The sequence below is a fragment of the Meriones unguiculatus genome, chromosome 8 (assembly GCF_030254825.1).
Source record: "Meriones unguiculatus strain TT.TT164.6M chromosome 8, Bangor_MerUng_6.1, whole genome shotgun sequence".
NCBI lineage: Eukaryota > Metazoa > Chordata > Mammalia > Rodentia > Muridae > Meriones > Meriones unguiculatus.
This window is the reverse complement of record NC_083356.1, coordinates 17,831,582-17,844,820: the sequence shown is the minus strand read 5'-3', so window position 1 is coordinate 17,844,820 and position 13,239 is coordinate 17,831,582. Positions and strand designations below refer to the sequence as shown.

Genomic DNA, 13,239 nt, shown 5'->3' with positions numbered 1-13,239 from the left:
TTTGGGCTTGATCTAGATGTGGGTTTTTTTGTTTGTTTCATTTTCCTTTAACTTTTCAATTCTCAGAGAAGAAGCATTCTCTCAAGATTTCCTAGCAGGGCTGTGTTTGAGAAAGAAAGCCCCTGGAAGCAAAGTCCTATAGAAAGGTCCACGTTCTTTCTAGATGTGAATTTTCCCAGGCGGTTCTCTGGTTTGTTTGAGAACTTGAGTCTGCATCTGTCTTAGCCACTGCGGATAAGTGCTGAGCAAAACAGCTCCCTCGCCAAGCTCACCGTGTACCTGGGAGAAAGACGTGATTAGGACCAAGTAAATACGTAAGCAGTTAGCAGGGGTTCCCTCAAAACCTCAGCCCCTTCTGCTGTTTTCTGCAGGGCAGTCACCGAGGTGGCATTTAAGCAGATCTTCGTGTCAGTACCCAGGTGAAGATCATGGCCAACTGCCCAGTCACAGGTGCAAAGGTCCTGTGGGTATACCGGTGCTTGGCGCGTTCTAACAACCACCGAGATGGGTAGGGTGATGAGATGCGTGAGCATTCAGGGGAGTGGCCAGAGACACAGAGATGGATGTCCCATGCCTGTACCCTTCTCAGCCTGACACCCATGACAGGCGACTGCCTCTGTGAACAGGGACTCCACTGCATCTCTCTTCGTCCTCACTTTCCCAGGGTGGCCTCTGATGTGGGCACTCGTGTTCTTATCCTCAGGGGAGAGCTTAGAAATGAAGGGACAGCAGCTGTGGCTTCCTTCCCTTCCTTTCCCTTCTTGACAACTGGCAGAGTTGATTCCCCCTTACCCATTGTCTTAGGGTTTCTGTTGTGACCAACAGTTACCAACACCACATTTGGAGAGGAGAGAACTCAAAGCAGGAGCTTGGAGGCAGGAGCAGAAGCCACGGAAGAGTGCTGCTCACTGGCTTGCTCAGCCTGCTTTCTTATTCTACCCAGGAGGACCAAATGCCCAGGGGTGGCATTATTCATGATGGGCTGGGTCCTCCCTTATCAATCAAGAAACTGTATCACAGGCTCGCCTACAGGCCAGTCTAGTGGAGGCGATTTCTCGACAGAGGCTGCTCTTCCCAGGTGACTCTGGCTACATCCAGTTGACACAAGTCTATCCACCACTGTAACCCCAGCGATCTCAGCATACTATCATTCTTCCATTCCTTATGAACTTAAGGTCTTTCTCTTTTGTCCCGAGGAAATCCTTGCTGTGGTTTGCAGCCCCTGGTGTGGGAACAAACCTTAGACCCTTGGGCAGAAGACAAGTGGGCTTTGGGGATAGGGCCCTTTGCAACCTGTTTTCCTCCAGCCAGGCCCTCTCTCCTAGTTTTCATTGCCCAGAGGAAACAGGCCAGTGGCCAGAGAACACAGGCCAGACTGGAGTCCCATCAGCCAGAGAGCTGGAGAGGTCTCTGACTTTGTCCTCCTGCCCCTCGGAAAGTACTTTGATACCTCCAAGGGGCTGGGTGGCCCTTTCCCCTAGCCACATTCGACTCATAAGCTCCGTGCTCCCTCTGAGTATCTGATTCAGTCTCCCATGTGTAGCTGGGCTTCTTGGCTACTTTATTGGGTTCTTTTTCCTACCTCCCTACACCATTCCTTCCAGTCCACCAATACCAGGTAGGAGAGAAAGAAGGGTAGAGGGAAAAGTAGGAGGAGGAGCATCAATATCATTCGACTACTTCCTGCTGATTAGGGGCATCAAATTCCTTGGGGCAAGTTTGATCTCCGTTGTCAGGATCTCTCCAACCGGCAAACCAGTAACCAGCAATCCAGCAACCAGCAACAGGGGAACAGCAGCTGCCACAGGCCCCCATGAGGGTCTATATAGACCCTCTGAAGAGGGACTTCTGGCTTTCCCAGAATTCCAAACGTAAGCTATCTTCAACTGGCAAAATCACACCTCCACTAGAGCACGAGGCAAATCATAGCCAGCTGCTATGGACAGGCTGAGGCAGCCCCATATCCCACACCTGTGAGTAGAAAACAAAACAAAACAAACAAAAACATATTGCCATAATATTCCTCTGTTTTTTTGGAGAAACCCAAATTTTCGCTACACCTGTAGACACTTGGAAGCCGGTCAGGACTTGATGGGACCTGACAGGTCAGGACTCTGTGACCAATTTCTCAGGTCATTGCTGTTTCAGAGATTAATGAGACCTGTACTTTCGGGTTTGTGCACTTTGATCCTTCTGAGAGTGGCCAGAGACCTCCACCTCTCAGGGGTTAAAGGGTCCAATTAGACAGCTTAATTGATTCTTCTGGCATGGAGACCCACAGTCCAACTGTCATGACTGCAGCCTGGGTGGGCATCTGCTTTATTCTGGGTGGGATGGTGAGTAGAGCTGGCTTTATTTTGGCAGCTCTTCCCAAGTACCATCCTTGGGAAGCCCTCTGTTCCGTTCCAGAGACACAGTGGAAGGTGGTTTGCCTCCACAGTGTGTCTTCCAGTGCACTGAGTGGAAAAACTTGTTAAGAAAAGCCTTCAGGAGAAGGCAGGGATGGAAAAATGGAAAGGAGAAACTTGACCTATGAGTGTTCACAGCAGTGTGACGGGCAGAAAGCCACAGGACTCAAAGGTCCAGCCGTGAGGGAGACAAATATGATGACCCTACTTTTGTGTTGTGCTATAAGATGTTCAGCCGGAAGTGGGGCAGAGGCAGGAGCTGTGACAGGGGTGGGCTTCGAATACCATGCCAAGAGAAAAGCCAGGCACGAGGGAGGAGTTACATGCTGTGCAATCTCACTGACTACAGGAAATGGAAAGGGGCAGAGCCTCGGGTAGCAGGCCTGGTTTCTGTACAGGGACGGGAAAACATTCTAAGGTGGACTGGGGTGACCATCACACGGCTCTGTGGTCTGCGGGACACGGCAGGTGGATTCTCCATTGGCAGGACAGTCTACAGAGTGTGGTGAAGAGAAGCCATGCTGGGACCTTTTGTATCAGACCCGGCAGGACCATGGTTGCTGCAGGTTCGCAGCCTGCCTGGTTCTGCTGGGGCCCTGCTGGGAACTGTCAGGAAGTCCCAACTCCATGCGTGGGTCTGGCTCTCCACTCCTACCCTGGCCATGGACCAAGAGGCACCTGTTGTCCTCTGTGGTCACCAGGCAGCACTTGTGTGGTTGAGCAGCTGCCCGTCTGCACCTGCTCTGACCCTGGCTTTACCTGGCATGTCTCTCACCTGCCCCAGGTGCTCCTGGACTGGATCAACGATGTGCTGGCGGAGGAACGCATCATTGTGAAGCAGCTGGAGGAGGACCTGTACGACGGCCAGGTGCTCCAGAAACTACTGGGTGAGTGCCAGGACCCCACCATGTAGCACCATCCTCCTTGCCCCGGGCTCTTGGGAGCAGACCCAAAGCTTGGTTCACACCTCCTTGTGGCCCTAGCTGTGGTTTCATTGCCACCTGTCTTCACGGTGTCTCTGCTGGACAGTGAGTCCCCAGCCATGGAGTCACAGCAGGTCCTCTTGGAAGCTCATGCCCTCGTTGACCAAAGAAACAGGCTTCAGAGGAGAGTCATGCCCCTTATCTCAGCCCTCTGGCCACCCTTGTCTTATCCAGTTATAAACACATTTAGATTTGTGGTCTTCAACAACGCCACGTGAGAGAACGTGTCATTGTCCTGACTCATGCCTCCAGGCTTTACTGTCCCCAAGTTCTGGCTGAGGATGATTGAGTATGTTCCCAAGCTAGATTGATGGGAGGAAAGACGGACAGGTGGGCAACCTCTCCATGCAATGTTCCTGAGCCTTGCTGAATGCTGGGCTCTCGTCAGTGGCTCATGAAGCAGACATCTACCTACCCTGCCCTTCTGGAGTGTGTGGTCTGTCTGAGCAGCCAGTGACAGATGCTGTGGATCTGAAGAGTGGAAAGGTCATACAGGTGCCTATGGCCAGAGTGGGTAGCTTTACCAAGCACTGGGGTCTAAGCTTCTGAGGAAGGTGAGGGAAGAGTGGCTGGGAGAAGAGTGGAGAAGAATGAAGTCAGGAGTGAGGAATGGCAAGGTCATCAGAGTCATGATACCTTGCCCTGGCGTGGTGATTCATGCCTGTCATCCTAGCACTTGGGGTGCTGCGGCAGGGGGATTGCTGGTTTAAGGCTAGCCTGCCCTATATAACAAAAGCCCGTTTAAAAAAAGAAAAATAACGAATGATACATCCTGGGCACCAGCCCGTCTCTCTTTCAGCTGTTTGTCAGGTGCCTGAGGCACCTGTGTTCTGATTGTAAACGTGTTTTTCTTATCACAGCATGTTCTCACTGCAGCCCAAGGGCAGGCCCAGTGACCAGCATCTCCAAATGCCTTTTCATCCAAGGCATTTTACCCAGTTCTTTCCTGACTTCTCAAAACATCTTCCTCAAACCTACCCCCCACCCCCATTTTTGTTCCTCTCCATCGCTTATGACATCGTTGAAGGACTTGGGAATCTTGTCTTATAGAAGATGGACTAATGTAGGTTCATCTGATCTCCCTTTTCTTTTTCTTTTTTTTTTTTAAAGATTAATTTATTTTGATTTTATGCGTATGAATGTTTTGCGTGCATGGCTGTGCGCTACTTGCATGCAGTGCCTGTGGAGGCCAGAAGAGGGCATCAGAGCGCCTGGAGCTGGAGTTTACGGATGGTTGTGAGCTGCCTTGTGGATGCTGGGAATGGAACCCAGATCTTCTGAAAGAGCAGCCAGCACTCTTAACTGCCCAGTCATCACTCCAGCCCTGATTGCACTTTCCTTGGTGTTACTAAACAGGCCTTTTTGCTGGAGCTGGTGCAGGGCCCATTGCTTCACAGTGCCAAAGGTGCACAGTGCCAGTTTATGGATGGATCCTTAGCCAAGGTGATGAAAAAGGGAAGTGGTGAGGTTATTGAGTTGCTGAGTGGCTGGGTGGTCATGGTGACTCCTCGGGGGAGCTCACAGCCACATACACCCACAGAGCTCCACATCCCTGCCAGTGGCCGGGCAGGGCACAGGGTCTGAGACAGGTTTGTAGAGCAGGGAGGGAGATGGGATCTGGGATGAGGCCAGGAAGATATACAGGCCCAGATCTGGTAGACAAAGGCTTTCCCTCTAGGTCACAAGAGCCGCTGGGAGTTTGAATGGGGCTGTGCCATGACCTCTGTGGGATCTTACAAAGGGTCACTCAGGCTTCTGGGTGCAGAGTGGGTGAGGATGAGGGTCTGGAGTTGGAGCTGTATGTGGCTCAGGGTGCTCTTTGCAGAGCCCCAAGCTTCAGAAATGGCTCTGGCCGGGGTGGAACGCAGACGTGGACAGACATTTTAGAGGGTAAAGCTGCTACAGGAATGGAGGGTGGAGGCCACAGAGATGGACTGAGGAATTAGCAAGCCAGGAAAGAGCTGGGGGCCCAATCAGTAAGGCTTTGGGGGTGAGTGTGCCTGTTCGGAGCCTGCTGCTGGGGCAGGAGTTGGTGGCTCCTACTGCAAAGTGAGATGGAGTGCAGCTGCTGGGAGGCAGTGTTTAGCGCCTCGGGACCAACCATTCCCTGGAAGGGGGTCCCAAACTCCTCCCTGGGCTGGATGCTGAGGTCAAGGGTGAACGTGGACATTTGGCTAAAAATGTGGTCTTAGAGTAAGGTTCACTCTCACTGAGCCTGGAGTTCACCAGGTTTGGCAAGATTACCTGGCCAGTGAGCTCAAGGGAGCCTCTTATCTCCCCTTCCCTACCTAACCCCGATCTGTGCAGGGATTTCAGGTGGGCACTGCCACACTAGATTTTCCCCTTGGAGTCCAATTCAGATGTTTTTGAGCCACCTGACTTGGGTGCTGGACTCTGAACACTTGGTCCTCATGACTGAGAGGAAAGTACCCTTAACCTCCTTCCGTGTCCCTACACACACACACACACACACACACCCTTGGCAATGCCTTTTCACCGGAGCAGTTCCTCTAGTGGGCGCTGAGTCTCAGCTCACAGACAGGACAGGCTCTTACTTTGCGTCTCTACTGGCCGTGGATGGCTGTCACAACACTGATGCAGCCCTTGGTCCATCTTTGAGAGCGGGTATTGTTGACCTTTTGGGCACATCTTTTTTTGGTTCCCTCTTCAGTTTGCCTGGCCGATGCAGCACTGACCTGAACCCCACCCCGTTGCTTCTCCAGGCTGTGTAACATGAAGCTTGGGGTTGCCCAGGCTCTGCTGTCTTTGTGTTGTGGAGTGGTTGTTATTCCCTCTCATTTGAATATCTCCAGTACTTGAAAAAGCAGCTGGGAAACCTCTTATGTCAAGTGGGTTGGTCGGACGGAGAAACGGACAATGGGAAGAGTATTCGGGGCTGAAGGGGACGCCGGCATCTGCCTGGTTGTGTGGGCGACGCTGTTTCTGATGAGACGTGATGACGATCCACGTGATCTCTGAGACTGGGCATTCCAGGTGTGACCTTGATGCAGGCAGTGGGCTCTCGGGCTTCCCCACGGCAGCTCTAGATCACATAAGGGGGTGCTGGCTGAGCAACAAGGCTGAGGCGGTGGAGCTGGGACTGGTTAGGATGAGGAGGAGCCAGCAAAGAAGTCTGGTGAGATCAGCATGTGGGAAAGGACCATGAGAAGTGTCACATGGGAGTAAGAGGCGGAAGAGGTTATTTTTTTATTAATTTGAATTACATGTTTTTGCGTGTGGGTGCATACATGTGAATGTGGGCATGCGTGTGCCACGGTGCATGTGTGGAGGTCAGGGGGTGAGCTAAGGCTTTTTTTTCTCCCTCCCCTGTATGTGAGGCAGGGTCCTTTGCTCGCTCCAGGCTAGACTGGCCTCTGGGGCATCTCTTACCTACACCTTCATTCTTGCTCCCAAAGGAATTCTGGGATACAGATCTGCACATGAAACACACCTGGCTTTTTGTGTTCTGGGGATCAAACTCAGATTCCCATGCTTCACCAAGCAATGGAGTTACCCACGGAGGTAGGTCCCCAGCCTGAGGAGGTGTTTTGAGTACATGAGAGTGAATGATGAGGACGGTGTGGGCCGCTGGGTGAGCCACCAGGGCACCCAGAGGAGCCCCTATTCTTGAGGAGAGAGGCTGGAAACAACTGGGGATCTCTGGGCCAGGCCGGGGTTCAGCTTGGCTGGGTGTGTAGTACGCACCTCAAGGTGGTGGGTCGGGTGGGGTGGCCATGTTGGATGCTGAGGAACTCCTGGGCCAGCCGCTACTCCCTGCAACACCTTCAGGCCTCCCTCGTGCGTCCCATCACCCTCCATCGCGCGCTGCGCTTTGAGGGTCACCTTACCTTTTGTCTCTTCCATGTTGGAAGATGAGGCCATGGCACATCTGTCACCCTCAGCAGTCTGCAGATCAATGCCTGGGTGATACGCAGAGAAATCTCTTTTCCCGCCTTCTGGAGTTACTGCCTCATGGAGACCTAGGGCAAGAAGCGGGACACAGGACCCGCCTTCCCGGGCTGAGTCATAACCCCCAGCCCCACATTCATCTATTGACATGGCTGCTGGCTAGTTTTTATGTCAACTTGGCACTAGCTGGGATCGTCCGAGAGGAGGGAACCTTGACTGAGAGATCGGACTGTAGGCCAACCTGTAGGTCGAGACCCCCGTGACAACCCTCTACCTCCCAAAATATTTACAGTGTGATTCAAAGCAGTAGCAAAAATGACAATTATATAGTAGCAATGGAAATAATTTTATGCTTGGGGGTTACCGCAACAAGAGGAACTGTATTACAGGGTCACGGCCATTAGGAAGATTGGAAAGCACTGCCGTAGGGCATTTTCTTAGTGAGTAGTGGGGGAGGGCCCAGCTCATGGCGACTGGAACCACTCCTGGGCTGGTGGCCCTGGGTTGAGAAAGCAGGGTGAGGCCAGGCCTGGTGACGCACACCTTTTATCCCAGGCAGAGGCAGGCAGAGATCTCTGTGTTTGAGGCCAGCCTGGTCTACATAGTGAGTTCCAGGACAGCCAGGATTATGTAGAGAGATCCTGTCTCACGAAAGGGGTGGGGGTGGGAGGAGCAGGCTGAGCAAGTCATGAGGAGCAAGGCTGTAAGCAGCACCCTCCATGGCCTCTACATCAGCTCCTGTATCCAGAATCTGACCCATTTGAGTCCCTGCCCTGATTGCCTCTGATGATGGACTATGATTGGGATGTATAATCAAAATAAACCCTTTCCTCTCAAGTTGCTTTCGGGCATGGTGTTTCATCACAGAAATAGTAGCTTTAATTAAGACAGCATCCTAACCCTCAGACCTTAGAATACGGCTGTATTTAGAGACACATTTTAAAAAGAAGTAATTAATTCGAAATGAGGTCATACCTATGCCGGTATGTCTAGAGTCCTTATGAGAAGAGATTAGCCAGGGGACGTGCGGCATACCTGCTGGTCCCAGCACTGAGATGCTCAGGCCGGAAGACAGAGAGTTCAAGACCAGCCTCAGCTACATAGGGAGACCCCATCTCATTAAAAAAAAAAAAAAAAAAGAAAGGTGGAGGAGCTTGGGAGACAGCTGCACACAGAGGGACAGCCGTGTGGGCACATAGGGAGAGGCCACAGGAAGAAAAGAGCCAACACCTTGTCTCAGGCCTCTGGTCGCAGGGCAGAAGATCCCATAGCCTGTGCTGACTGACGCGGTTTCCCTCCCTCTTCTGTTGCCTCTTCCTCTGCCAACCCAGGTGACCCAGGTGGTGGCATGGGACAAGAGGGCACGCTGGGTTCTCTTTGACCCTCCCTCCTTCCCTGTTTTCTTCCCCCGGGCCCTGCTCTGCCCTGTGCTTGGTGGCCGCACGCCTGTGGGTCCAGCTTGCTGTGTATTTTCATGTTGTTCACACACGCAGCTGTGGGTGTCCCTGCTGGGCCCTGTGACACAGGAGGCAGGTGGTGAGACTCCGAGGAAGCGGGCACTCCTGTCCGTAGGGGCAACCTTTTCTCCATCACGCTCACCGCCCCTGGACCTGTCATGTGTCTGTTCGTGGTCCTTGATTGTCACCTCCACTCTCTGTCTCACCCCCCCCCGTGTGTTGTCCTCTCTTGTCCGGCGCTTAGGATGGCATCTGTGTCCAGTAGCTGTCCGTTGGGTGGACATATGATTGCAGAGCGGCGCCGTGCAGCTCTGGTTGAGTGCCGCAGTCTGACCTTTCTAAATGCAGGAGCCAGAATTCGGGAGTGGGGTTGGGGGCGGGGTGGGCAAGCACACTGAAGTCCTGGTCGCAGTTAAGATGTATGCGACAGAACTTTGTGGGACCTCAGTGGGGCTCACGATCTCAGTGACAATGAGGCCGATGTGATGGCAGCCCTGCCTCTCTGGCCACAGACATGGTAATCACCCTCTAGGAAATTGCCTCCAGTCATCCTGGGCCTGGGCTTTTTGCTAGTTGGCGGAGGAGACCTGTCAGGGAACGTCACATCTTGGAATTAAAGACTAGGAGGGAACAGGGCTCCGAGCTGCCTTCAGCAGGATCCCCTGAGCTCTGGCTGCTGTATCTGTGGCTACCTGCTCTCACCTGCTGCCTCCGCCGTTCCCAAAGGAAATTGAAGGCGGCTGGGTCTCCGTCTCGGTAATTGAATTCCGAGTGAATGTGACAATTCTCACCCAGGCTCCTCCAGAGTGCTTCCTGCTTGCTCTTAGAAATGACACAGTAACAAACCCGGCAAATGTCCAATCAAACTTCTTGCGAGTGAAAATGTTAGAGGCAGGGAGAAGGGGAGCCTGGAAGAACAGGCAAGCAGCCTTAAGGTTTTCTTACTGTGTTTACCAAAGTGTGCAGTCTGGGACCCCGGGGAACACACCCCCTTCCTGCACCCTGTGCAGCTGACCAAGGATCTCTTCTGCATCCCCCAACTGCACATTTCGCTTTTGTTTTAAAATCACTATTTCTTATCATCGCTATTATTATTATTATTAGTGTTTGATGTGTGAAGGGGTCATTGGGTGCATAGAGAGGTCAGAAGACACTTTTCTGAGAGAGGTTTCACTGTGCAACCCTTACAGACCTGGAGTTTGCTATGTTGTTCAGGCTAACCATGAACTCACAGAAATCCATCTGCCTCGCCTCCTGAGTGCTGGGATTAAAGGCATGTGCCACCACATCGATTAACTTTTATCTATCTTTTATCTATCTATCTATCTATCTATCTATCTATCTATCTATCTATCTATCTATCTATCGCTCTAATTAAAAGATTATTTATTATGTATACATGTTTTGCATGTGTGCCTGCAGGCCAGAAGAGGGCACCAGACCTCACTATAGATGGTTATGAACCAGCATGTGGTAGCTAGGAATTGAACTCAGCACCTCTGGAAGAGCAGCCAGTGCTCTTAACCACTGAGCCATCTCTCCAGCCCCTAACTTTGATTTTCAATAACATTTTTTAGGGTATTTTGAGCGTTTTATACATGAATACTATTAACATCATTTTTATGTCTTCCACTCCCTCTTAAGTTCATGACCTCATCTTTAAATATACCTGTGTATGTGTGTGTGTGTGTGTGTGTGTGTGCGTGTGCGTGCGCGCTCACTTGTTTACAACCTAATGAGTCCATTTAGTGCTGTTTATATGTGTGTGTGTGTTTAGGGCACACACATATATGTGTGTGGTATGGAATGATCAGGTAGGGGCTCATTCTCCCTGGAGAAGGCTGAGTTTCCTTCTCTCAGCAGCCATTGATGGTTCATGGTTCTTCATCTAGGGGTGGAGCTTTGAGATCTCTCCATCCATGTTGGCATGCCAACTGGTGTTGTCACCTTCGGGTCTTATTCAGGCAGCCATGAGGTTGAGAGTTCATGGGTGCTGCCTTCCGGAAACATCTAGAAGGTACTAGCTAATAGCAGGGGCAGAGCACACCTTCTGAGTAAACCCTCCCCTTCCTCTGTGGCTCCTGGCAACTGACTGCCACCACGCGTGGTCCCCGGAGGCCTCTTGACCTACTCTTCCATGGTGCGCACATAGGCTTGTTCCGCAGAGCCTGCTTCAGCCTCAGCTGCCCCCTTCACTCACAGTGCAACTTTCGCTCAGTAGAAACGGCCTCCCGAGTCCAGAGCCTCCTGGCTCAGCACAGCACCCCTGGCCCCCTAGCACCTCTGGCTAGGGCACAGGTGGCTCCAGCCCCTTCAGCCCCGACACTGCCTCGTGACCGTGCTTCACGTCTCCACAGAAAAGCTGGCGCACTGCAAACTGAACGTGGCAGAGGTGACACAGTCTGAGATCGGGCAGAAGCAGAAGTTGCAGACGGTCCTGGAAGCTGTGCAAGACCTGCTTCGTCCCCACGGCTGGCCGCTGCGCTGGAATGTGGACTGTGAGTGGCCCCTGTGTGGGGAGGGGGTGTGGGGAGGGGGTGTGGGGAGGAACCGCCTTTTCGTCTTTCTATATTGTCATCGATCATCCCATATGGCCTTGTGGTTAAAACACAGTGCTCCCTCCTCCTGAACTGTTCAGCCAGAGGCCCAAGAGAGGCCTGGAGATGCTAGGTTGGAGAACACACAGCTAAGCACTCTCACCCCCCAACTCCCCGTCCTTCAGCTCTAAGGTTCTTGTTTGTTCCTATGCTTGTTTAATTTGTGTAGGTCTGAGTGCACATGTATGGAGGCCAGAAGCCAACCCTAGACAGCATTCCTCAGGAACTATGCGCCTTCTTTGTTTTGAGACAGGGTCTCTCACAGAGAACCGCAGCTCACCAGTGAGGTGGGACTGGCCGTCCAGCAAGCTCAGAATCCTTCTGTCCCCAACTGTCTAATGCTGGGGTTACCTAGCACGTGGTGTCACAGCTGGCTTTTTCAACTCCAACTTGGGTCCTCATGCTTGTGTGGCAGCCATTTTATGGACTTGAGACATCTCTCCAGGCTTTGTTTTGTCTTTGAGAGTCTCACGTAGCCAGGCTAGCCTTGGATTTAAAATGTAGCCAAGCTTGACCTTGAATTCCCTGTTTTCCTGTCTCTACCTTCTGAATGCCAGGATTACATGTCTGGCCCAAGGAGTTCTCGCTGGGACTTTGCACCAGTGCAGTTTCACAAAGAGAGCCCATATCGGGGTGGCTCACTGAGGCAGAGACCCAGCAGTCCACGCTAGCTCAGCAATGTCACTTGTTACTGGCTTGAGGGGGTTGTGGCATTACAGAGGGAGAAGGAGGGGATGAGCTGGCTGAAAAAGCTGATGGTTTCTGACCTGTCCTTGTCCACCTACCCTCACCCCCCTACCCCCACATCCTCTGGCTCCTTACAAGGCAGGTGTGGTGTGGCATGCCTCCAGAGCCTGTCCCTTCAGGGCCAGGAGGGCTCTGCAGCCTGCATAGAGAGCCCAGATCTTAGCTGTGGAGATGAGGCTGGCTCTGCCCCTGGTTTCTTGGCATGACTTTGGGTAGGCACGTCCTTCTTCCCCGAGGTGCTGGGGCTGTGGATAGGAGGTGTCCTATCACAGGTTTGCTATAACCTGGCCCGAAACTAGGGCAGGGAGCCAGGACTGACTGGGGGTCTAGAGCAGCCCCTATCCTTGTCGCCTCTCCTTATGGGGACAGCTGATTGCAGAGTAGCAGAAGTTAGCCCAGTGCCAATGGTAATGAGATGCGTTATTGTGGTGGGACTGTGACTGTGACCTGGCTTCCCGGCAACCTGCAATTCTCTGCTTGAAAAGACACAATGCTTTTAAAAGTGGCTGCCAGGGTCAGGCAGGGTGACACGCACCTTTAATCCTAGTACTCCGGAGACTGAGGCAAGGGAATCATTGTGCTTTTCAGGCCCAGCTAGTCTCTAGGCCAGTTGGGGCTATATAGTGAGACCCTGCCTTAACAAAACAAAACAAATAAACAAAAATAAAAATCCCAAACAATCTGAGCACAGGGATCTTTTCTGAGACTGATACTCCAAACAAGGACCATTCATGGAGATGACCTAGAACCCCTGCACAGATGTAGCCCATGGCAGCTCAGTGTCCAAGTAGGTACCCTAGTAAGGGAAATAGGGACTGTCTCTGACATGAACTCAGTGGCCTACTCTTTGATCACCTCCCCCCTGAGGGGAGTGCAACCTTACCAGGCCACTGAGGAAGACAATGCAGCCAGTCCTGATGAGACCTGATAGACTAAGGGGAGGAGGACCTCCCCTATCAGTGGACTGGGGGAGGGGCATGGGTGGAGGAGAGTTGGAGGGTGGGATTGGGAGGGGACAAGGGACAGTTGGTATACAAAGTGAATAAACTGAAATTAATAAAAAATGAATAAATAAATAATAAAAAAAACCCTCAAACAACAACTAAAAAACCCCAAACCAACAAGCAACAACAAAAAT

General features: G+C 52.1%; 1 protein-coding gene across 2 annotated transcripts in view; it reads left to right on the top strand.

The window, feature by feature from the left end:
- Parvb (parvin beta) overlaps nt 1-13,239 on the top strand; it is an 85,092-nt gene that overhangs the window by 47,402 nt on the left and 24,451 nt on the right. For both annotated transcript variants that reach the window (XM_021630852.2, XM_060388915.1), the window contains exons 4-5: nt 3,193-3,295; nt 11,115-11,255. In XM_021630852.2, the coding sequence (XP_021486527.1) occupies nt 3,193-3,295; nt 11,115-11,255 (244 nt within the window). The remainder of the gene's footprint in view (nt 1-3,192; nt 3,296-11,114; nt 11,256-13,239) is intronic.